General features: G+C 44.6%; 2 protein-coding genes across 7 annotated transcripts; one reads left to right on the forward strand and one right to left on the reverse strand.

Moving 5' to 3' along the window:
• Positions 1-387: 387 nt before the first annotated feature.
• On the reverse strand, positions 388-14,450 carry LOC129192968 (G-protein coupled receptor 135). 6 transcript variants are annotated; one of them, XM_054797478.1, is made up of 3 exons: positions 14,034-14,450; positions 13,296-13,479; positions 388-8,440 (listed from the first exon to the last, which is right to left on the reverse strand). In XM_054797478.1, exons 2-3 carry the CDS (start codon positions 13,355-13,357, stop codon positions 7,111-7,113), a joined length of 1,392 nt encoding a protein of 463 aa, XP_054653453.1. In that variant the 5' UTR covers positions 13,358-13,479; positions 14,034-14,450; the 3' UTR covers positions 388-7,110. The 6 variants fall into 6 exon arrangements, with proteins under 6 accessions (XP_054653453.1, XP_054653454.1, XP_054653455.1 ...); XM_054797479.1 differs by having other exon boundaries at positions 388-8,129; positions 8,229-8,440; positions 13,296-14,450; XM_054797480.1 differs by adding an exon at positions 10,055-10,154 and having other exon boundaries at positions 13,296-14,450.
• Positions 14,451-15,744: 1,294 nt separating this feature from the next.
• jkamp (jnk1/mapk8 associated membrane protein) lies at positions 15,745-24,288 on the forward strand. The gene is made up of 7 exons (XM_054797194.1): positions 15,745-15,888; positions 16,432-16,511; positions 16,910-17,064; positions 17,253-17,459; positions 18,797-18,978; positions 20,109-20,185; positions 20,470-24,288. Exons 1-7 carry the CDS (start codon positions 15,882-15,884, stop codon positions 20,686-20,688), a joined length of 927 nt encoding a protein of 308 aa, XP_054653169.1. The 5' UTR covers positions 15,745-15,881; the 3' UTR covers positions 20,689-24,288.
• The last annotated feature ends 1,394 nt before the right edge of the window (positions 24,289-25,682 follow it).

Here is a 25,682-nt window from a genome sequence, read left to right on the forward strand (position 1 = left end):
TTCATTAGCTCATTTTTGTTTAGTTGTGCTCCTTCTTGTGAACTTCCCTTTTTTTAAAATGAAAGACTGCATTTTGACCGCCCATCATCGCATTCTGGGGTTGTGCTTTTACACTCCCACAGTGCTTCCTGACAGTGTTTATTCATACGGAATGACAATTCCAAAAGGGTCTGGACTTTACCAGATCGTGCAGTTTTGTGCGACGGAGTATCAGGGCCACATTAAAAAATAATAATAATCGGAGATTTCGAGAATAAAGTCGTAAATTTACGAGAACGAAGTCGTACATTTCCGAGAATAAAGTCGTAGCTTTACGAGAAAAAAAGTTGGAAATGTACGAGAAAAAAAGTCGTAACTTTATGAGGATGAAGTGGTAAATTTACAAGAAAAAAGTACATTTACGAGAAAAAAAAGTCGTAAATTTACGAGAATGAAGTCGGACATTCTGGTAATGTATGAAGTTTTTTTTCTTGTAAATTTACGACTTTATTCTCAAAATCTCCGATTATTTTAATATTTTAATAATCCGTCGTAACAGGCATTTTTCAGACGTGATATTGCGAGGCACAATGAGAAGGTGCGTCGAGGGTTAAAATACCTTGTCAAGAAAATTAAGCAATACAAAAAAAAACTTGTATCAATAATATCCACAAACAAAAAAAACCCAACCTGCTAAGGCAAATGTTCTTATCCAACAAATAATAAGCACATTAGTTTTTGTAGTGTGGTTGCCAGGCTTTCTCTATGATGCCCAAAAGAACTAATAAAACACTGCAATATATCGAAGTTTACGTGAAAACTTTATTCCGATAAAAAATGACACATAAAAAGTCCACATGAAAACAGATAGCCACTTTATAAATGTCACACGTGGGCATGTAAGCAAGGAAACAGTAGTTGAAGTCATGAGATAATCCTTGTCACCGTTTAAAACAAACATATCGACTGAAGCCTCGATACATTGTGTACAAGCAAACACGCCACACGGATGACGCACAGACGATGGGTGTTATCAATTCACTTGCAAAAAGGGCCTGGGGGTGTTATATTTTCGTTAATAAAGATACCGGAATGAACAGTTAGCACTCATTAGGGGTGTAACGTTATTTGGAATCAGATTTTTTTGGTCCAGAAATTCGATTTCCCACACAGTACACATTGAGTGAGGGACAGGAAGTGGGCCTCGTGTTACGAGTCTACTCTGAGAACAAATTCGGTGCAGCCCAACATTCAGCTAGCGGGAGTAACGACAAACAATATAGTCCAAAGAGAACTCAGAGCTTGGAGACTCTCTTCGTCTGTTTGCCTTCCCCGGCATCGTTAAGTAGAGATGGGAAGCAGCGACGTGCAGTCAGGGGAGGCAGTCTCATTACCTCCGCCAAGCGCAAAACGCATGTTTTTGTCGGCGTCTGTTTGTTTGTGTTCAAAATAACTTGAAAATTTGAGAATGGATTTGAATGAAATTTTCAGGAATTGTCGGAAATGGGATATGGAGGAAGTGGCTAAATTTGGGGGGTGATCCGGATCACCGTCTGGATCCAGGAATTTTTTTTTAAAGGATTCTTTAACATCGCAAGATAGGACCATTTTCGGTATTTGTGCTTATAACTCCACATAAAATGGTCAGAGCATTTGGCAAAATAAACACAGCACAAGTTTCCAACATGTTCTACAAATTAGCAAAGACTGATCCAAAAAAAAAAAATCTCCTCTCTGAGCTACCACCTTATCGTGGTGGAGGAGTTTGCGTGTCCCGATGATCCTAGGAGCTAAGTTGTCAGGGGTTTCTATGCCCCTGGTAGGGTCACCCACGACAAACAGGTCCTAGGTGAGGGATCAGACAAAGAGTAGCTCAATAGACCTCTATGATGACAAAAAACATTGGACCACGTTTTCCCTTGCCCGGACGCGGGTCACCGGGGCCCCCCTCTGGAGCCAGGCCTGGAGGAGGGGCACGATGGCGAGCGTCTGGTGGCCGGGCCTACGCCCATGGGGCCCGGCCGGGCACAGCCCGAAGAGACAACATGGGTCCCCCCTCCAATGAGCTCACCACTCATGGGAGGGGCCAAAGGGGTCGGGTGCAGAGTGAGCTGGGTGACAGCCGAAGGCGGGGACCTTGGCGGTCCAATCCTCAGCTACAGAAACTAGCTCTAGGGACATGGAATGTCACCTCTCTGGTAGGGAAAGAGCCTGAGCTGGTGCATGAGGTTGAGAAGTTCCGGCTAGATATAGTCGGACTCACCTCAACGCACAGCAAGGGCTCTGGAACCAGTCCTCTTGAGAGGGGTTGGACCTTGTTCCACTCTGGCGTTGCCAGCAGTGAGAGGCGACGGGCAGGAGTGGCAATTCTTGTTGCGCCCCGACTTGTGGCCGGCATGTTGGAGTTTAACCCGGTGAACGAGAGGGTAGTTTCCCTCCGCCTTCGAGTGGGGGGACGGGTCCTGACTGTTGTTTGTGCTTATGCGCCAAACAGCAGTTCAGAATACCCACCTTTTTTGGAGTCTCTAGAGGAAGTACTGGAGAGTGCTCCCTCGGGCGATTCCCTTGTTCTGCTGGGGGACTTCAATGCTCACGTTGGCAGCGACAGTGAGACCTGGAGAGGCGTGATTGGGAGGAACGGCCCCCCTGATCTGAACCCGAGCGGTGCTTTGGACTTCTGTGCTTATTGGACTTCTGTGCTCGTCACAGATTGTCGATAACAAACACAATGTTCAAGCATAAGGGTGTCCACATGTGCACTTGGCACCAGGACACCCTAGGCCGCACTTCCATGATTGACTTTGTGGTCGTATCATCGGACTTGCGGCCATATGTTTTGGACACTCGGGTGAAGAGAGGGGCGGAGCTGTCAACTGATCACCACCTGGTGGTAAGTTGGCTCCGATGGTGGGGGAGGATGCCGGTCAGACCTGGCAGGCCCAAACGTATTGTGAGGGTCTGCTGGGAACGACTGGCAGAGTCCCCTGTCAGAAGGAGTTTCAACTCCCACCTCCCGGAGAGCTTCGACCATGTTCCGAGGGAGGTAGCGGACATTGAGTCTGAATGGGCCATGTTCCGTGCCTCTATTGTCGAGGCAGCTGATCGAAGCTGTGGCCGTAAGGTGGTTGGTGCCTGTCGTGGCGGTAATCCCAGAACCCGTTGGTGGACACCAGTGGTGAGGGATGCCGTCAAGATGAAGAAGGAGTCCTATCGGGCCTTTTTGGCTCATGGGACTCCGGAAGCAGCAGACAGGTATCGGCAGGCCAAGCGGTCTGCGGCTCTGGCAGTCGCTGAGGCAAAAACTCGGACATGGGAGGAGTTCGGAGAAGCCATGGAGAACGACTTCCGGACGGCTTCGAAGAGATTCTGGACCACCATTTGGCGTCTCAGGAGGGGGAAGCAGTGCACAGTCAACACCGTGTATGGTGGGGATGGTGTGCTGCTGACCTCAACTCGGGATGTTGTGGATCGGTGGAAAGAATACTTCCAAGACCTCCTCAATCCCACCGACACGTCTTCCTATGAGGAAGCAGAGCCTGGGGACTCCACGGTGGGCTCTCCTATCTCTGGGGCTGAGGTTGCTGAGGTTGTCAAAAAGCTCCTCGGTGGTAGGGCCCCGGGGGTGGATGAGATCCGCCCGGAGTTCCTTAAGGCCATGGATGCTGTAGGCATGTCTTGGTTGACACGACTCTGCAGCATCGCGTGGACATCGGGGGCAGTGCCTCTGGATTGGCAGACCGGGGTGGTGGTTCCCCTTTTTAAGAAGGGGGACCGGAGGGTGTGTTCCAACTATCGTGGAATCACACTCCTCAGCCTCCCTGGTAAGGTCTATTCAGGGGTTCTGCAGAGGAGAATCCGCCTGATAGTTGAATCTCGGATTCAGGAGTAGCAGTGTGGTTTTCGTCCTGGTCGTGGAACTGTGGACCAGCTCTACACTCTCAGCAGGGTCCTTGAGGGTGCATGGGAGTTTGCCCAACCAGTCTACATGTGTTTTGTGGACTTGGAGAAGGCATTCGACCGTGTTCCTCGAGGAATTTTGTGGGGACTACTCCGGGAGTATGGGGTATCGGACCAGCTAATTCAAGCTGTTCGTTCCCTGTATGACCGGTGTCAGAGTTTGGTTCGCATTGCCGGCAGTAAGTCGGACCCGTTTCCAGTGAAGGTTGGACTCCGCCAGGGCTGCCCTTTGTCACCAATTCTGTTCATTATTTTTATGGACAGAATTTCTAGGCGCAGCCAGGGCGTTGAGGGGTTCCGGTTTGGTGGCTGCAGGATTGAGTCTCTGCTTTTTGCAGATGATGTGGTCCTGCTGGCTTCATCAAGCCGTGAACTTCAACTTTCACTGGATCGGTTCGCAGCCGAGTGCGAAGCGGCCGGGATGAGAATCAGCACCTCCAAGTCCGAGTCCATGGTTCTCGCCCGGAAAAGGGTGGAATGCCATCTCCAGGTCGGGGATGAGATCCTGCCCTAAGTGGAGGAGTTTAGGTACCTTGGGGTCTTATTCACGAGTGAGGGAAGGATGGAACGCGAGATCGATAAGCGAATTGGTGCGGCGTCTGCAGTGATGCAGACTCTACATCGGTCTGTTGTGGTGAAGAGAGAGCTAAGCCAAAAGGCCCTTAGAGATAGGGTGAGAAGCACTGTCATCCGGGAGAGACTCGGAGTAGAACCACTGCTCCTCCGCATTGAGAGGAGCCAGATGAGGTGGCTTGGGCATCTGGTCAGGATGCCTCCCGGACGCCTCCCTTGGGAGGTGTTCAGGGCAAGTCCGACCGGTAAAAGGCCTCGGGGAAGACCCAGGACACGTTGGAGAGACTATGTTTCCCAACTGGCCTGGGAACGCCTCGGGATCCGCCAGGAGGAGCTGGACGAAGTGGCCGGGGAGAGGAAAATCTGGGCCTCCCTGCTTAGGCTGTTGCCCCCGCGACCCGATCTCGGATAAGCGGTAGAAGATGGATGGATGGATGATCCAAAAAATGTAGGATTATTATTTTGGTGTGAATCACAATATGGTGGGGGGGACGATGGCGCTTGGCTGCGGTTTGCGCTCTCAGTTTATGTCTCTAGTTCAGTGTTTTTCAACCTTTTTTGTGCCAAGGCACATTTTTTTGATTGAAAAAACCACGAGGCTCACCACCAGCCGAAAATGCTAACAAATGAACTCTGTAGCCTACATTGACAGTATAACGTTGTTCTCATCACAGTGTCAGTGTAGGAATCAAATAAACAAAAATAAAAGGATTTTAGAATCATTCACATTTCTACTCACTCAGTGTGAAACCCGGGCCTGTTTGGATGAACAGAGCTAATATCCTGGCAGGAATAAAAAAAAACAACATTTGTTGTCTTCCTATGATGAAAACTCCCAAGGCCTCATGTTTTTTTATACTCTGGATCATAGCATCTGAAATTATTCCTTTATCTGGATCAGTCTTTGATATTTTGTAGAACCTCTTTGTTTTTCAAAGCGCTCTGACCATTTTTTGTTTAAAGCTGTTATAAGTTATAAGCGCAAATGCTGAAAATGATCCTATCTCGCAATGTTCAAAAATCCCTTGGATCCAAACGGTGATCTGGAAATTCAGTCTTCCATATCCCATCCATCCATCCATTTTCTATACCACTTCTCCTCATTAGGGTCGCGGGGGCATGCTGGAGCCTATCCCAGCGACAGGCGGGGTACACCCTGGACTGGTTGGCAGCCAATCGCAGGGCACATATAGACAAACAACCATTCACACTCACATTCATACCTATGGACAATTTAGAGTCTCCAATGAAGCTAACATGCATGTTTTTGGAATGTGGGAGGAAACCGGAGTACCCGGAGAAAACCCACGCATGCACGGAGAGAACATGCAAACTCCACACAGAGATGCCCAATGGAGGATCGAACCCAGGTCTTCCCGATCTCCAGGCTGTTACTGTGTTGGCCAACATGCTAACCACTGGACCACCGTGCGGCCCCTCTTCCATATCCCATTTCCGACAAGTCATGAAAATTTCATCCATATCCATCCAGAACTTTTGAAGTTATTTTGAACACAAACAAACAAACTGATAAACGCCGGAAAAAACATGACCTCCTTGGCGGAGGCAATGAGGCAGTTCCTTTGACCGCAACCCCTCATTGCTCATAATAACACGGTTAAAGTGGGACTGAAATGTTCTGCCATTAAAGAAACAAGTGTTAGGTAAAGACATTTCCACATGTGTCTTTTAGCTTGATTTAAATTTTCAGTGAATTTTGAGCTCAAACATACAAATATGTATAATCCTGTCCTATCATCTTTCTTTCTTTCAATAAAATACAGTAAAAATGGGCATAATACAAACATAGCTGCAAATGGTGATTAATCATGATGCATTAACTTGAAAACTGTGATTAATCTGATTAAGAATTTGAATCATTTGACAGTCCTAGTTATTTTTAGATACCCGTGGTCATGTGGAAATAAGAATTGAGATAAAACTGAGTAAGCATTTGTCGTCATATACAGTGATGTGCGGTCATCATGAAAAAAACGAAATAATGATAACATGAAATAAATATTTGTCCGTTTAACTTTGTTTTAGATGCATTTTCTGTACGATCCCAATCCTTTTTAATGTCTTCTAAAGTAAAGCTTGCCGGACTTGTTCATTTTCTGATCAAACACAGGTCAGAAACCTAAGGTGAGCCCGAGCGTGCAGTCCTTCAGCTAGCGGTGGCTAGTGGGTTGGATGGCGTGTGCCTGTTTCTGTTCATCAGCACGTCAAAACTGTCATTTTTGCAGAAACATTACACAGCATGACTTTTTCCAGCCTGTTTGACGTCTTCAGTGTAAGCGTGGCATCACTATCCTTGCCAAGGGGACAATAAACTCCAGAGAAATATCATCGATGTGGCGCACGCTACCCTGGTTACCCGTGAAGGGGCTGCTGTGCTTCTACAGAGAGGCTAAGCGGCTGAGACACTTTTCAAACTAAAAGAAGACAAGGAGGACTCACAACAAATGTAAATATTCTCTTCTTCTTGTTATCGTCTGCCTCACCAGCCATGAACCTCACTGCACATCACACAATAAGAAGCACATCTTAAGTTGACAGATGAGGAAATAAAGTAAATGCAGCAAATTTGTTTCCAAATAACTACAGACTGGTGTCCGCCGTCTTCATTGCTGGTGCGCTGACAACGTTGGGGGGTGTTGCGCTATCTTGCTGGGCATCCCTGCAGAAAAACACAGCAGGGTTTTTGCTGGCCCACATTGTAACCTCCCCCCCTGCTCCTTTGCCAGGACTTGAACTTGACAGTCTGCTGTTACTATTCATTCCCACTCGACTCAAATAGCGACCCCTTATCTTCTCCACCTGAGTAAGACAAATGTCCCGGTTCTGGGTGTGGCTTGGCAAGTATGGCGCGATATTTCTGGTCCGATAGCCCTCTTCTCTTTTGCGCCCCAGCAACATAGATATATTGGGGTTCCTCATGGCGTAGATCAGGGGGTTGATGGCTCCGTTTGCCCAAGCTAGCCAAATGGCCACTGTGTCCATCACAGGGTTGAAAGTGTAGTCTCCTAATGCGCTAATCAGCCCCATTAAACAATATGGCCCCCAACAAAAAATGATGAAAACAATCATAATGAGAACGGTGGTAGCTGTGCGCATCTCACTGTAGAATCGTAGTAAGTAAGCGTACGTAGTCACAGGCCTGACTCGTATTTCCGAGAGGCGGACTGTCTTGCAGATGTTGTAATGACAGAAACACATAAGGGAAAAGGGCAAAATGTAACACACAATTATAAGAGAGATGCTATAAGCTCTTCCCATGTGTGAGGTCCCAGAGTGGAAAACATACATACAGTGGTAGAAACCTTGCTTATGGATTTCTTTTGGCCTTTGCATGAACAGATACCACGGAAGGGAGAACATAACTGCAGTTACCCACACAGCGATCAACAACTTAGTGGCTTTCTGTCGCCCGATTTTCGCCTGTGGCTGTCTGACGATGGCATAGTACCTGTCAAACGAGATCAAAGTCATGGTCAAGGTGGAGATGATGCCAAAGCAGGTGTTGAAAAACCCGTTCGCCACACAGAAACAATCCCCAAACATCCAGACACCGTCCTTACTGAAGAGCATGACAAAGGAGAAGGGCAGGCATAGGATGGCTGTGAGGAAGTCGGACAGCGACAGAGACATAATGAAAGCATTGGTCACTGTCTGGAGCTGTCTGTGTTTGATGATGACAATTAAGACTGCAAAATTACCCAGGCTGGAGAGAAGGAAAATGGAGAGGAGTACCAGGGCCTGAGCTGCCACCATGATACCCTTCAGGACAGTGTTAGTCTCGGCAGCGCTCAGCACTGACGGTGTGGGTGCCTCGTGATCTCCTGGGGCTTTGAACGACGTTAGATTTCCACTGGTTAATACCATGGCCTCTGGGGTGGTCGTCACTAGGCCGGTAACTGAGGAAACAACCCTAAGAAGGAGAAATCATATCAATTCATATGAATTCAGGTCTATCAAAGCCATTTTTAATTTAGACCACTATGTGGTACAATATGAGTTTGGTATTAAAGGGGATAGTTTGGATTTTTTGACATGCAGATGTATGACATCCCCATCGGCAGTGTAGTACATCAAAAGTGACTTACCCCCCACCGATTGGTCCCGCGAGTCCGGTTCTGGTTGGATTTCCCCAACCATTGGGCCATTTGAGAAAAGAGTTTGGCTTCTCAAAACAATATGCGTTCAAAAGAGTAATACATTTGCATCATAAAAATGCCTACTCGAAAAAATGAGACCTCACAAATCGCTCTGCGTTGTATTTGTCTCCCGCTGTGTCCCTGCGCACCGTCGCCTGTCCATTCGTGTTTATCTGACAAAGACGCTCGCATCCTCTTCCGCTGCGGAACACACACGTAAACAAGACGGAAGAAGATGCGAGCTTCTTTGTCACATAAACAAGAATGGAGAGGCGACAGTGCGCAGAGGTACGGCGGGAGACAAATATAACGTTGAGCGATTTTTGAGGTCTGATTTTTTCGAGTAGGCATTTTTGCGATGTAAATGTATTAAACGGAACTACGTTCCTCGTCACGGAAATCCGACCAGAACTGGACTCACAGGACAAAGTGGAGCGGTAAGTTACTGTTGATGTACTACAGTACACTGCTGATGTACTACACACTTCATGTCAAAAAATCCGAACTATCCCTTTAAAGGTGCTGTCTGCCTTGGTTACGTATTGATGGGGGGGGGAGAGGTGGGGGGGGGGGGGGGGGGGGGGATTAGTAATTTCCAAAACTGTATATTTCGCCCTCTTCTTGCTCCAATGTTGCAAACCAAGTCATTTTAAAAAACAGTAACGATAACAAAATCCAGTAATCCCTTGTTTATCACGGTTAATTGGTTCCAGACCTGACGGTGATAAGTCAATTTCGTCTAATTCCGTAATTAGAGCATACAAAACCTGTTTACGAGCTTCTAAATGCAGTTTTTAACATTATTAGAGCCCTTTAGACATAAAATAACACTATAAAGTTTAAAAAGAGCGTCTGTTGAGACATACAAGACGTTACTCGCACAATATCACCTTCAAGCACTTGTTGAGTCAGCATGAATTTATCACTGAAATGGTGCACCGATTCGTTTTTCGGTCTGCGTACGTGTCTACCGGTGCCTGTATGGAAATCAATTTCTGTGCGCATTCCTGGTGCAGGGTGTAGTCCGCTTATCTATTTTGCTGGTGTTTCAAGCTGTTCCAATTCAATCAATCAGCAGCCATTAAAATGAGTGACAGCAAAGGGTTGGGGTGTCTGTTTTTGTGTGCCAAAAGTGCAAGCATGCAAAGAATGAGGTCAGCGCAGATTGTCATGCTCTGCATGACACTCGTGTTTTTATTGTTGTATTTCCCGTTTCCGCCTGCCGTTCCTGTTTGTGCTTTTGCAGGCATTTTTATCCAGCGACTGGGGGCGGAGCAACGAGGCAGGTGGACGCAATCGGCAATTATTCTGATTCATAAGCCCCGCGTCCACGCCAGAAAGATGCACGGTATTCCAGGTAAGGAGGTGCAAAAAACTCTGAGCCTCACCACAAACTCTTCTTTCTCGAAGTTGAATAAGCAGCAACCTTTAAAGCGTAATAGGCCGTTCATCAGCTGATCAAACGTTCAAGGCCACAGTCTTTGGAAGCTGAAATGTTGGCAAAAATGTGGAATCAAAGTTATTTTCTGTCAGGTATTCACACTGTCATGATCTCTTGATGGCAAAGGCAAAAAAGCTTTCTCTCTTTGACCGCAGTGGGATAGGTGAACTGCATAAGGAAGGCCTCTTGGGTCACACCATCGCTGCTGCGGTTGGACGCAGTACGACAGTCATTTGACACTTCTTCAAACATTCTGAGGGTTATGAAACAAAAAAGTCAAGTCGTACAGCCATAAAAACGTCACCCGCCCTGAGCCTGAAGATCCGATTGGCTGTCCGTCAACCAAATGAAGGTTGCTACTTGTGCAGTAACAATAACCAATAACTATCAGGCCTGTTCATGCAGGCGCCTCATGTGGTCGTGGGGGGCTCCCTGGTGCCCACAAGCACCACGTTGGTGACCCCTGGGCTGTATGATATGAAAGGGAAACTATACTAATTTAGACAAAAACATATTTGACTTACTTTTTCAAAACCACTGGAGAAACTTAGAGGATCAGGCGCCTTCTTTAAGGAGACTTTGGATGCGAGATCAGCTTGATGGCGCTCCAGCAGGACCCCCCCAGGCAGTCGGACCACTTTTCAGGCTATCCGCCTTAGACCTCCGACTGCCACGCACACACGGACACTACATTACCCGCCGCCCGACCGACGATCACATCGCGAGCCTCAATGACTCACCACACCTTGCAAAGTGCCCGCCCCCAAAATACGGCGCCAAACTAAAGCTTTTTAATGCATCATCCCGCGAGACATTTCGCAAGGTGCAAAACTTGAAAGTGGGCGGGAGACGGTCGCTATAGGCTGGATGCTGCAATGGGGGCAGAGCTGATTGGCGGATGTGATCAGTGTTATAAAGCAAGTATCGGTATATGCCGATACCGTGCTTTTTCACGGAAATCGGCCGATACTGATCAGTGGCCGATCGATCGGAGCACCCCTAATGAACAGTTGCGTGAATATGATATAAATATGAGCAGCTTCAGAGTAACATGTACAATAAAAGTGGTGAAAGTCCTGTCCCTTTTTCACATCGATACGATACCAATATTGCAGCCTTGAGTATTGTGATGTTTCGGACAGCGCTGGAGGTTTGTTGTTTGCCTCCGTGGTCTTTCAAAGGATCCTCACACTGTTTTTTGTGGTACTTTTGCGGATGCGCGTTGAGGTTGTGTTGAAGTTCCCCGGTTCTGTGCCACTGCACGGGACGTGGGCGGGTTTTGCACTCGACCGTGACGCCTTTTTCGGACTTCGGCGAGGGGTGCAGCCACGCGGCCGACGTCCTGCTCCTTTGTTACCACTGTTGTGATCACGGGGGGTCTGCATGCTGGAGACGCCGCTGTTGGATAGAAGTGCTGGAGCACAGTCTGGAATAGACAGCTTGTGTCAGAGTGCTGATATCAGAGATTTTAGACGCAGGCCAATACAAGCCGATATTTATTTTTTCTGCTGATATCGGACCGATATCAATATCGGATCAGGATATCTCTATCAACCACGCTCTGGATGTCGTAGTTGCCATTGTTCACCAGAAGCTACACAGCTAGTCAAGGAGAGTTGTTTTCGTCAGCCCTCACCCAAGAGCTTTAACAGGATCATGACACCGTCATGTGACGCGCGGAAATATAATTTAGGCTTTCGTCGCTCCAACCGTACAAGTATTCCTCTACCGGAGCATTTACACTTACCAAGTATACTGCAGGTGTCTACATTTACATGTGCAGTCGTCCGTCACTACTTTGCGCGGCTTAAAGGGACCCCGCACTTTTTTGGGAATTTTGCCCATCATTCACAATCCTTATGTGAGACATGAGCGCATATGGTTTTCTCTTTTCTGTGCGTTCAAAAGATATAAAAACAGACAAAAAGAGACAGCCTCGTAGTGCACGTCATGGGATACACATGATGGGTAAAATTCTCAAAAAAAGTGCCGTTTTCCTTTAACTCTATCACGGTTTTTCCAAAATATATGAATTCATTAATAAATCATGCTGTTTTGTGAGTGAATACAGCCTGATATTAGTTGAAAATTAACATGTTTTAGTGAATTGTATTTTTTTTCCTAAACTAAGCATTTTCAAGCATAAAAATGGCTACATGAAGTAAAACACAAATACAGTCGTCCCCCGTTTATTGCAGTTAATTGACCCAACCCAACCACAGTAAGTGAATTTCCACAAAGTAGCTTTCAGTATAAACTGAATATTAAGAATACTTATATCACGTTTTTTCAAATTGATTTAATAAATGATCCGTTTCGTGGTAGACTGTGGCTTATTATTAACCAAAACATATTGAAAGACAAGTTCAGTGTAGTGTTCTGGTCACTGGGCATCAGTAATGTCACACTGATTACTTTCATACTGCATGGAGTCAGCCATGGCATGTCACATGACAGACTGAAAGGTTATCCTCCATTTCCGTGTGGAAGTGGTACGTGGCTTTTTACTTTGTCCTTCCCCACTCCGTTTGAAACATGTTCTTAAGGTGAGAATAAATAAATTGGAGAGGTGAACTAGTTAGCTCGGTAGCTTGCTATGCTAGCAGCGTCCGTCTCTTATGTCCCTGCAGTGATCCCGTAGCCTGTGCAATGTGCAAACAAAAAAATAAGTGTAAAGGTGACTGTAAGGGAGTTATTTCATGTCTACGGGGCTCTAATGTTAAAAAATTGTATTTAGAAAGTCATAAACAGGTTTTCTGTGCTCTAACTCCGAAAGTATTCTATTTATCAGTAATCATACTTCTTGAAAACTCATGTACAGGTCTAGAACCAATTAATCACAATAAATGAGGGATTACTGACATGCAAGGCCATTCACCTTCGACCCACGGTTTGTGCCTTTGTCTTTCAAGCCAGAGATGGTGTTTCCAGCAGAGGACGGGATCAATAAAAATATCAATAGCATAGATACCAAGAGTAGTATCAGTATTCACTTGTTTTTTAAATGTTAATACTGATATCTATTTTTGTATTGTATTTTGATGAAAATCTTTGTCCTCTTTTGTTCTGATTATAATCACGATGAACAAATTAAAGGAGTTTAAAACAAAATCATTCCGCCAGTGTACTTATGAAAGGTTAAAGGCTAGAGAAGACAACAAGTGAAGCTCAACAGTAGAGGGTATCACCTTGATACATCAACGCTGGCTTGGTTGGTGGTGCTGCCGCAGGTGTTGTTGCTGCCCCACATGGCCCTGCTAACAGGTGATTCCGTTGACGAGGTTCAAAAGCACAACAAAGCCCATCCTTGCGTGCAGCCGGGTATTTGGCCACAGTCCTTGATGGTCCTCTTCATCGTCTTGTAATTTCACACTGTCGGCGTCCAAATCCAAGTGAAATGAAACGTCAGGTAGATAAGACACACATTTCACCAAGTGATTCAATGCAAAATGCCGTTTAATGTTTTGAAGTGTTTCGGGTTGGGTGGAAAAAAAGTCAGTCCATGTTGATGAACATCTAAAGCTGGCCTCTAAAAGGATGCAGAATTCTATTGACTATGTGTGTCAGATAGCCCCCTGTGACCTTCTGTCGAAAGCCTCTCAGCATTAAGAGGTCATTGAAGCTGGGATTGATCCTCAGTACCCAGTCATAAAATATGCACGTGTACAAAGCCCTTTAAAAAAAAGACAATAAGTTATCTTTATTTTTTAACACCGAGGACTCTATTGATTGCTACATCTACTGTATGTCTTCAATGTTTACTATCCCTTCATATATGATATTGTATCGTATTTGATCTGATCAATCAAGTTGCAAAATGAATGTCCTATAATTTCCTACGGCCTTTGCACATGAAAAAAGGCATTATGCACATATGGAAGCGTAAACCATCATCACCGCTTCCTTGGAGCAATGATGGCACTCACGTGAAGTTGTGCCATTTATGGTTGCTCTGGATGTCCTCTTCGGGTCGTGGCCATGCTATTGTGCTGCACTGCCAATTAATCTCAATAGTTACGGGCAACTTCGACTTGTTGTCTTCCATTTGTGGTTAAGCGCTTCCTCGCGGGTCTCCAGCGTTGGCGAAAGCCATCACGTCTTGCGACCACAGCAGTCTGCATCCACTGAAATCCTGCAAGGTAATGCTGGATCCGCCAACTCTACGTCGCACAAAATGGCCTTAATGGACAAGCACAGTCGATCCTTCTGCAAAGACTGCAAGAACATATCCGAATTTCCACAGATGTGTCACATGTAGATTCTCTTACACCCTTTGACTGCTGTTTGATTGGAAATCACAGCTGTTTATACACGAGCCATTCTTGCGTTCGCTCTCTCTCTCTCGTTCTCTCTCTCTCTCTCTCGTTGCTGTGTCAACGCGTCTCTACCTTCGCCGAGACCACGCCTTCTTTTGCTCCCTTCTGTAGTGTGACGTTAGGTCAGTTGCCATGGTAACGCTACAGCTCGTGCACCTCAATGGTGTCTAGTAAAAGGAACAAATACACGAGTACTGTCATTGGAAATGTCATGTAGGCTACTGTATAGTTATTAAGTGCTTTTCTTAAGTGCTTTTTAAGGGCTTTTCTCATTGCACTTAGTTTGTAAAGTGTCATCACGTGCGTCCTAGGAAGTCACATAACAAATGTAAAAATTCAGCCTGTGATGGTGAATAAGTAAGGCTGAAGGCTACATTGTGATCCTCCTGTACATTTCTCACTTGCAAAGGGGAGATTGTGCTTACTGTGCCTAACTGTAGTCATTCACGGAAAAGAAGACAGTGTGATAGTGAATTCACCCCCTCCTCCTTTCCCCATACACAGACTATAGGCCAGGAGTGCCCAAAGTGCGGCCTGGGGACAATTTGAGTTTTTTTTATTAGCCTAAATTCTAAAAAAAAAAAAAAAAAAAAAAGTGTAAAATAAAAATATAATTTCACAAGAACAGTAAAAATGGAAAAATCAGAAATTTTACATGAATAAAGAGAAAAAAATGTCATGAGTTTGTTTTTTTCTCCTTAGTTTCCTGTTTTGTGCTCTTACTTTGGTCTTTCCACTTCCTGTTTTTGCACCAGGGTCAGCAGCTTTGCTGCCACTGTAACGATTAATTGATGCATCAATTTATATTTCTATAATCCAACTACATCAATCTGTGTCCAGCAAAGTTTCCAGGACGAGATATATTGATCTAACATGGTTTAAAAGTCACCAATCAATCGATTGAATCGATGCTAGGAAATGAAGCATTGGATTTAAACACGGCAGGCTTTATATGGACGCGTGTGTGTTTCTTAGCACTTTTAATGATAAAGACGTTAAACTCGTGTTACAGTTTCATTTGGCATAAATTGATTATTAATGCCTGTTGAGTAGGGCGCACTGATGACGTCGTGTGAAGGCGACTGTTGACATTCTGCATAAAGAATATCCTAAGTAAACCATCAGCGCATAAGGTCAGAAAATATGTTCGAATTTTTAAGAGCCACCAAACTGTTTTTATTTGTATTTACCTTTATTTCTCCTTAAAAATATACAAACGTTACCTGTAGCAATAAAGCCTGTAAACCATAGCGATCATTCACATCCGGAGGGTGGCGGTAGTCGGTGACATAGTCTGCACCCGCCGTTGAACGACAAGGAAGAAGAAGGTTGTTGCGACAGAAGTAAACAATTGACGGTAGCTGTAAACTGTTTTCCACCGTGGACGTCACGAACGTCAGCATCAGTTTACCGCAACAATTGGACGTATTTGGAACCTGGCTCCGTGAGCATTTGGCCATGATAGGTTAGTTATTTTCACTAATGTCAGGAATAAAAAAAAGCATAATCGTTTTTTTAATACCATTTTTTTACTGACGAACCGATACCGTTTTCGAGATTAGCCAAATGATTAACCAAATGTCTTTAATACATCGACTGCAGCAATATGTGGACCACGGACAAGTCATGTCTCAGAGTAGTTCACGATTATTGATATTTACATATATCACAGTTAGACGTCACGTCATGTTTTGTTACGTTGTTTTGATCATGCCGCCGGAAATAATGTTCATTTGAACGTGTTTTTCCTCCCCACATGCATTCGTGTTCTTCTCATCGCATACAGTGTAGAGGATTTAAATTTTCTGCTTTTGTCTCTGACATTTTCCCCCCTTTACCTTAAGAGAAATTGAAATGTGAGGCCCACACATTGCATTGTTTTGTTACTGGAATTTGTACCGTATTTGTGTTATTTCATTTTATATACAAGCAAAAACATCCTAATTTAGAATATACACAGTATATATTTGTTTGAATTTTGGAATAACCCCCCTTTAAATCCTAACAGCAGTGGCCATGAGCGCAACATGCCCGGGCTTGTACTGTGGCAGGATCATGTTCAATGGGTCTGTAGAGAGAGACTGTGGTGTGAGTATGGATCATCATTTTCCTGAAACTATTTTTTTTTTCAAATAATAAAACTGTTATGACACCCATCTGATAAAAAAAAAAAACATTATTTGTTTGTAAACAGGCTAGTTTAGATGTCACCTTCCTACACGTACTATTGTGATACAGTGTTGCGTTGCCATAACAACAATAATGATGGTCTGACAGTAAAGGGCCTTCTCTGAAATTGTAAGCTTAGCATCATGCAAAAGTCCTTGTTTGCCAAAGCATTAAGATTCAGGTGGAAACCTCTGTTGGTAGATCTAAAAATATACTGTACAGCGCTAGATTGTTCAGAAGTCAAGTACTAAAGAAAGTTGTGCATTTCTTTTATTCACATATACGGTATGAATACATGATATTTGCGTTTTGCGCAGGTTTGTCCTCGTGGAGAGCGGGCCAACCTCCAGAAGGTGTGTGAACGCTGTACTGAGTTCCCTGAGCTTTATGATTGGCTCTATCTGGGCTTTATGGCCATGCTACCTCTTGTATTGCACTGGTTCTTCATCGAGTGGTATTCGGGAAAGAAAAGGTGAGCATGATTGGGGATAACATTTGCCACGAGATAGTTGGCCATCCGCTTTTCTTTTGAAGTTACGACAGGCTGTTTAGCAGCACGTCACAGAAAAGAAGCGCTTGATTTGCTCACGCTAACCCACCTACAGCACAGTATGGGGAATCAGATGCATAATTGTCAACATGAAATTGTTCTGTCATCAGTTCCAGTGCTCTCCTGCAGCACATCACAGCCATGTTGGAGTGCAGTGTGTCTGCTGTGGCCACATTGCTGGTTACAGAGCCCGTTGGGATGCTCAGTATCCACTCCTGTCGAGTCCAGATGCTCTCAGATTGGTACACCATGCTTTATAATCCCAGTCCAGACTACGTCAACACTTTACACTGCACCCAGGAGGCTGTCTATCCACTGTAAGTCCTAACCAGAGTTTTGCCTCCTCAAACCAACACATGCCTTTTTTCATCTTGAAAACGACTCTCAATAAGTTGGAACATCTCAGAATATAACTAGATAGGAAAGTTTACATAAACCGGTGTAGACTACTATGGTAGCGCTAATAGAATAAAGTAAATACAGAGTGGGAAACAAACTCAGCAGGATAAAGTAATCCCTCACCTCACTTTGCGTGTACAATTTTGATGCTTCACGCAATCACGTTTTTTCCAAAATATATGAATAAATCATGCATTTTCGTGGTTGAATACGGCCTATTATTAGTTTAAAAACATGCATAGTTACGCAAATTGTACATCTTTTTTTTTAATTAAGTAAAGCCAATCAAAGACGCTGCGAGGATGTGTAGTATTCCACAGTGGTCACTCGGTGTCGGACTCAACTCAGTCCAAACTCAATTCTGAACCCCTGACGTCGCTTCCCGTCCGCCCGCCACTCAGCTCCCCTAGCAGCGGAACACATTTACAATACAGCACCTGAACACGAGTCTTATTTATGTGTTAAATGGCTTGTTTTCTGGTATGCCTACCATATTGGCTGAAACGAGCGTAAAGGTGACTGTAGGGGTGTTTACAGGTAATCAACATCGTTAATATCATGGAGTTCATGACGTGAAGCATGAAAGTTGCGTCTGTGTGTGTAGCTTGAGATGTTTACCACTTAATCTTTGCCGCGGGGGAGCTCGAGCGAATCAGGACGGGAGCTTCAGCCGACTGATGTCATATGACATCGACAAAGTGACGTTTACGCGATCGACGTAATGGGCACCGCTGGTCTAGAACCAAGTGACGGACATAAATGAGGGATTACTGTTCATACACCCAAGTTCTGCTATTAAAATTCATAAGTTATTCACAAAAACGGCTAAGCGGTTCCTGGGTAATCCTGTAATAAGTGCTGTAGATCCTGGAGTTTTCAAAGCATCACATGGGACTTCCAAAAGCGGCACAAGTGAGTTTTCTGGTAGTTGTAGCAGCTTGAGGACAAAAACCTGCTAACATGATCGATTGAAATGGAATGATTTTTCTTGAGACAGAATATGGGGTGATGTGATAATAGGGCATGTGCCAAGGTCGGCTGGGAATTTCGACCATTGAGGGAGGCTCAGATTACGCCCACTGATGTGTTTTTTAATGCTCAGTAGTTCCGTGAGTAAGGATAGAGCATTTCCATCACTTTTGATATGTAATAAAAAAAAAAGTCAGTGGGTGTAATTTGTTGAAAGTACAAAACATCACGTGGTCAGAAAACAATATTTGTAATAAATGTGTTGCCCTTATGTTTTCTTTTCCAGATATACAATCGTGTTAATCTATTATGCCTTCTGCTTGGTGCTGATGATGCTGCTGCGCCCTCTGCTGGTTAAAAAGATAGCATGTGGTCTGGGCAAATCGGACCGATTCAAGAGCATCTATGCTGCGCTGTACTTCTTCCCCATCCTCACGGTGCTTCAGGCTGTTGGGGGGGGACTGCTCTGTGAGTATCAGCCAGCGCTACACCACAATCACCATACTCTTCGTTTTGGGTACAGCTTTAATAACTTTTAAAACAAAACAAAAAACTGCCACCAAGTAATTCTCTTACAATGAAATGTTCAAATAAAAAATGTTTTTGCTATTGGTTTTATTCACAGTTCGTGACATCTTATCCATGGTTTTGGTGCTTTGGTGCACTGCATTCACACTTGACCAAATGGACCATAACTGGACCAAACAATGTGTGAATGATGCTGGCACTCTTTCATTTTATCCACTTATCTTTGTCTGTTGAAGTATTTCACCGGGAAGGCCAAGCGTTCCCAAACAGGAGACTTTGATGGAAGAGGGTCTCCATGCTGTGGCACTATTGCTAGCCATGACATCCCTGGGCTACACTGTATTTCTTTCCGAGTAGATGCCTGACACAGGGACACGGGGATATAAACAAATCAAGTCAAACTTTATTGAAAACATGCTTGCCATACATATAAAATGCAACCCAGAGTGCCCCCGGACACCCCCTCCCCTATACCCCACACCCCAACAACACACACTTGCCCGCAGAATTCAGTACAGAGTACAGAGTAGCTAGTTGGGGAAACACAATCACAGGAGCCCATCAGACCACAACCACCAGGTCGCCAGTGATGTTTTTGTTCATTTTGGGGGTTTTGGTACCCCCAAAATGGGGTAATTGTATTGTAGAATGAATACAATTAGCATTGCGCTAAAGAAGCGGTCCGCTTGAGTTGAGGCTGTGTAACAGTTGTTTTTTAATGACATGTTTTGCTAAATTCTTTTAAGTGAGAAGTGTACGTAAGACTTTCGTAGATGGAAGGATGTCCAAAATAAGGAGTATTTTGGTATTGTGTAGAGCCGTTGTTGAATAAGAGTGGAGTCCCTTCCCCCTCAAACTGCAGACGTGTCTGAGCTTTGTCAATACGCCACAACGACACGTGGGGCGAGGCACACTTCCTGACGCTCACTTAATTTGTACTATGTGAGAAATGAGTACGCCTCTCGACTGATCCAAATGTTCTGTGCAGAAAAATCTGATTAGGGATAAATGTAGCGCCATACCCGTACAAGTCGGTCTCATCACTCGTATGACATGAACATGTGTTTCAGATTATGCGTTTCCCTACATCATACTGGTCCTGTCTCTGGTCACTCTGGCCGTGTACATGTCCGCCTCGGAAATACAGGTAAGGCCTACTCTTTGATGGATACTCTGATACAACAATCATACGGTCTAATCAGCATCCTGATATGCCACACCTGTGAGTTGGATGGATCATTGTGAACAATATTTCAGTGAAATAGACCTTTAGTGCACATCGAAAACGTTTTTTACATCTCAGAAGGTGGGAGCAAAAACAAAAGTGTGACCAGCAATGACTGAACCTTTCATAGTCATGAAGCTCCTGGGGTCTGCCAGTGTCATCACCAACCTGTTTTCGTTCTTCCTTTGTGTCCTGCCTCCCTTCAGTCCTTTAAGAACCTGGTTGCCAAGAAGAAACGCCTGGTTGTCCTGTTCAGCCACTGGTTGCTGCATGCTTATGGCATCATCTCCATCTCGCGCCTGGACAAGCTGGAGCAGGACCTGCCCCTGCTGGCCCTGGTGCCTGGGCCCGCCTTGTTCTACATCGCAACAGCTAAATTCACAGAACCGAGCCGGATCCTGTCGGAGGGCGGCAATGGACACTGACCTTCCAAGTGACAGCGATACACAATCGGATGTGTGTTACACCCCCTTTTAGTCCACCGTGTCGTATTGTTGCTGTTGTTGTTCCACATTTGTAAAAGTGATCCAGATCAAAATTGTCAGATTTGTACTTCTCAACCCCGAACCCCTGACGTCACTTCCTGTCCGTCAGCCATTCAACTCCCCTAGCGCTGGAACACATTTACTGCAACACGCATGAGCACGAGGCTTATTTATGTCTTTATTCGTAAACAAGCTGGATGCTCACTAGGGCTGCACCATTCTGGAAAAAATGTGACTCACGATTGAAATTGTGATTGTCTGGGATGATTTTTTTCCCCAAACACCACATTCAGGGCCATGTGCTTACATTCTGAGGAAATCACACACGCACTCACGTGCAAAATGTGTTTGATTTCAGGAGTTTCGTTATGATGAGGAACTAGTTGCAGTTAATTTTTTTTGTTAGAGTGTGAACTAGTGGTTTACAATAGGGTTTTGGTTAGCGATTATCTGTTTACTGTTAACACTAAAATTATAGTGGAACCTCGGCTAGTGTACGCCCCGTTTAGCGTGGCTTTCGGTGAAAAATTTCTAGGTCAGTGTACAATATGACGCACGTCTTGTGTTATTAATACACTGCCTGAGTCCAACTGTGTTCTTAATGTATTTTTAATCACAAAACGTCCTTGTTAGCAGCCTTTTCACTTGCTAATGCATGACAACAGGAACCGGAAGCCAGCTTCATGATGTAATCAGCGGGTGACTCTGTAGTTCTTTGCTAACAAACGCAGTTATGCCACAAGTTTTTTTTTCTTTTGATCACGGCTGCAAAATAAGCCACGGAACCAAAGAAAGTCTCAAGAGCCAGCATTTTCATTAAGCTCACATTTTGTCTTCTATTTTTTTTTTGTGCAGCCCTAATTCTTAAAAGTCGTGCATGTATTTGCTGCTCTTTAAAGGAAAATTGCACTTTTTGGGGAGGGGGGGGGGGGGGGGAATTTTGCTCATCCACAATCCTTATGTGAAACATGGAACACATTTCTTCCCTTTTCTGTGCGTTCTAACGCGAGAAAACGAGTTAGCATGAGCCAGCAAACGTTGCTTGTCATGGGAGGTATCTCTTTCGACGGTGAAGCACTTACAATGTCCGCTCTCATTGGGATGGCTGTGTCTCCCAGCACAAGACTTGTGCGCCAGGTAAAAAATGCTGACGGCAAACGAGCATCTTGAGTTTTCGTCGCGAAATTGAGAGCCAGTAGTATCCACTCTTACGTCTGTCCCGTTGCAGTGGCTTGAGGCGTAACTCCGCCAGATAGTTTTTCATCTCAGCTGCTACAATAACAATATCTCTGTAGTTTATGTAAACTGAACACCATTGGCGTTTATTGAGGGCTTTATCAAAATAGGTACCTCCCATGACATGCAATGTTTGCTGGCTCATGTGAACTCATGTGTTCATGCTTCACATAAAGATTGTGAATGATGCCACAACCCCCCCTCCCCCGTGCAGCTTTCCTTTAAGGCTCCAAGAGTTTGAGTACTTCTTGCTGTTTAAATGAACCACAGCAAAAACTCATGTACAGAACAGTCGCTGATATGGTGTGCCCATATTTGGATTCATATGGACGCAAAAAAATGTATAGGATGTAAATATTTGTATCTACTTCTACTGGATCCAGATGGATATAAGACTAGTACTGTACATAGGAAAGCTGAACCAAGGTGCTAGGTTAATATGTGAATTAATCAAGTGAGATCTGTGTGATGGTCATTAAAAATGCCATCTGGACTTTCAGTGCCTGATTTGTAAATGAGGAAGTGTGCTTTTCTGTATTTAACATACTCTGTGATTATTGTGCAAGTAAGTGCGTTAGTCCCTTTTGATGTACAACACTGCTGATGGGGGTGTCATACAAATTCATGTCAAAAACCCAAACTATCGCTTTTAAAGATGTATAACCTGACTGATTTTGTGCTGCGACTGCTACTCGTGTAAGTTGAACAGAATGGGAGTCTCCAAACGAAGTATCACTTCCATGTGGATGTAGCCAACTAAGTACACTCCTGATCAAAATTTTAAGACCGGTTGAAAATTTTTAAAAGAATTTACATTTTGCACTGTTGGATCATAAGGAGGTTCTACTTGGAGCTTCAAAATGCGAAAACATCCATCCATCCATTTTCTATACCGCTTCTTCCTCATTAGGGTCGCGGGGGCATGCTGGAGCCTGTCCCAGCTGACTTCGGGCGACAGGCGGGGTACACCCTGGACTGGTCGCCAGCCAATGGCAGGGCACATATAGACAAACAACCATTCACACTCACATTCATACCTATGGACAATTTAGAGTCTCCAATTAACCTAACCTGCATGTTTTTGGAATGTGGGAGGAAGCCGGAGTACCCGGAGAAAACCCACGCGCACACGGGGAGAACATGCAAACTCCACACAGAAATGCCCAGGGGAGAATCGAACCCAGGTCTTCCCGATCTCCAAGCTGTTACTGTGTTGGCCAACGTGCTAACCACTAAACCACCGTGCGGCCCAATGCGAAAACAATGGGACACAAAAACTTTAACAAGCATTAAAGTGAAATAGGCTGATCAAAAGTTTAAGACCATAGCTCAAGAGGCCATTCTTCTTAAATTAACTCAGTAATTGAATGTTGCTCCAGGTGGTGAAGATGGCTTCACGGAGGGCATCCACTGTCTGGAATTGATGTCCATTTTTGTAAGCTTCTCTTGCCATCCATCCCCAAATGTTCTCATTTGGATTTAGAACAGAGAAACACGCAGGATGGTCCAAGTGAGTGACGTTATTCCTCTTGAAGTCCTTTGTCAGGTGGGCATTGTGAAGTGCAGTGTTGTCCTGTTGAAAAAGCCAGTCATTACCACACAGACGAGGGCCTTCAGTCATGAGGGATGCCCCCTGCAACACATAGCCAGCTGCCGTTTGACGCACCTGCACAACCTAAAGCTCCATTGTTCCACTGAAGGATCATGATGGCTCCCCCGGAAGACGGAAAACGACATCCAGTCCACATTCTTGCCAAGATTTAGCCTTTTTAAAGGCTATGGTCTTAAACGTTTGATCAGCTGATGAACAGCCTATTTCACTTTAATGCTTACTCGAAAAATGTTTGGTCTCACTCCCATTTCTTCTTTTTGCATTTTGAAGCTCTACTCAAGAGTCCAACAGTGCAAAACATAAATTCCTGCAATTTTTCAACTGGTCTTAACATTTTGGTCAGGAGTGCTTATTCATTCACACAGCATTCTAGTTGTCAACGCTTTGCAAGAATTAAGAGATTTTCAATAAGGCATCTATTGCTATTGATCTATTCCATAAGGCTCTATAGCGCCAAAGAAGTCAGGCATGGTAGGGATTTTGTTTCTGAAACATTCTATTTAATGGTTTGAATGCAAAAAAAGTGTGCAACCTCAAGTACACAGTGTACTTATTGAAATGTACTGAAGTATTCAATTGGAGACACGGCATGAGATTCATTGGGGGCATCCTTAAGAATCACAGTCCTCACATATGCAACTTACATATTAAACTGTTTTAGCTTATTAAAAAAATAAAATCAGCAAAGATGACAGTATTTTTTTGTAAATTTATTTCAGTAATATTCAATCTTGGCACTTTTGCTGAAGTTTTCACATTGAAGAATAACAATTTCACTGATTCACCTCGCTACTTTCACTGCTCTCACTATTGAAAGAAAACAACCCTCCTGATGAACAAGATTACAGCTGCTACAATTATTTTATTGTCCAATAAATCGACAGGTGTTTTGGTATTCGAGTAATGGTTTTTTGATAAGGTGAGAAGCACTGTCATCTGGGAGAAACTTGGGAGTAGAACCGCTGCTCCTCCGCACTGAAAGGAGCCAGATGGGGTGGCTCGGCCATCTGGCCAGGATGCCCAAGCTGCTGCCCCCGCGACCCGATCTTGGACAATAATTCCAATCATCCATGAAAGCAGACCTTATTATCTTTGTGTTTTAGGCAAAACGAAAACTTAAAAGCTTATAACTATATTTCTTTACTGGAGGAGGCGGCAAAATGGCTCTTTTGATGAAAAGGTTGCCGACCCCTGGTCTGGGGCCAAACCGATTACCTGATTAATCGAAACAACAAGCTTCAAATGTATCCCCAAAGAAAACAATTGTTAGTTGTAGCCTTAATCATATTTCTTAAAAATACACTATTAGAAGCTCAAGTGTTCCACTATGGCCTTGCATGTTCCAAAATGTTCCTACTCAGCATGACAAAGGATCAATACAGGCCTCTAAAAGCATGTATCTGTTGTACAGGGCCAGCAGAAGTCCAGAAGAAGCCACAAAATGCCACAAGCCACAAATACCAGTTATTTCTGGATGTAAATGATGATGATGCATAGACTTCCCACTAGTCCCAGGGCGTGGATGCCCAGGAACCATAGCAGTAGCCAGAAGGTGACGATGACGACTGGCTCTACTATCTTGTCGCCAAAGTACATCTGGCCGAAACCCATCCCTCGTAGGCACTTATTGAACATCCCAAACAGCGTGCCCATTCGCGCACAGTCATCCAGGGGAGTCTGCCTGGTGTTGGGATTGTTGGGATCGCTCTGAGGTCGAGGTTGGGTCTCTCTCCCGTCATCCTGGAGGCAGCGAGAAGACAGTGATACCCCTATTTACACGATGGACATGTGTTACACCCCCATGGAATAACAGCGCAGCGAAACGATGAAGGACACATGCACGAACGTACTGTATTCTTGCAGGCAGACTTGGTATCAGAACGCAGGTAAGACATGTTAGAAGCACTATTTTCATCTGCTACGTTCCATCATCGTCATGTCTGACAAGGAAGAAAAGCTTTCACGGCGGTTTGATCACCTTGTTTTCAAGTATTCCATGTCTTCATGCAACACACCATGCACACTCACATAATTGGGGCAAATTATTCCAACGACTTGCGCCATTACTCGCTTTAATCTGTGGAAC

This window comes from Dunckerocampus dactyliophorus, chromosome 13 (genome assembly GCF_027744805.1).
Source record: "Dunckerocampus dactyliophorus isolate RoL2022-P2 chromosome 13, RoL_Ddac_1.1, whole genome shotgun sequence".
Lineage (NCBI taxonomy): Eukaryota > Metazoa > Chordata > Actinopteri > Syngnathiformes > Syngnathidae > Dunckerocampus > Dunckerocampus dactyliophorus.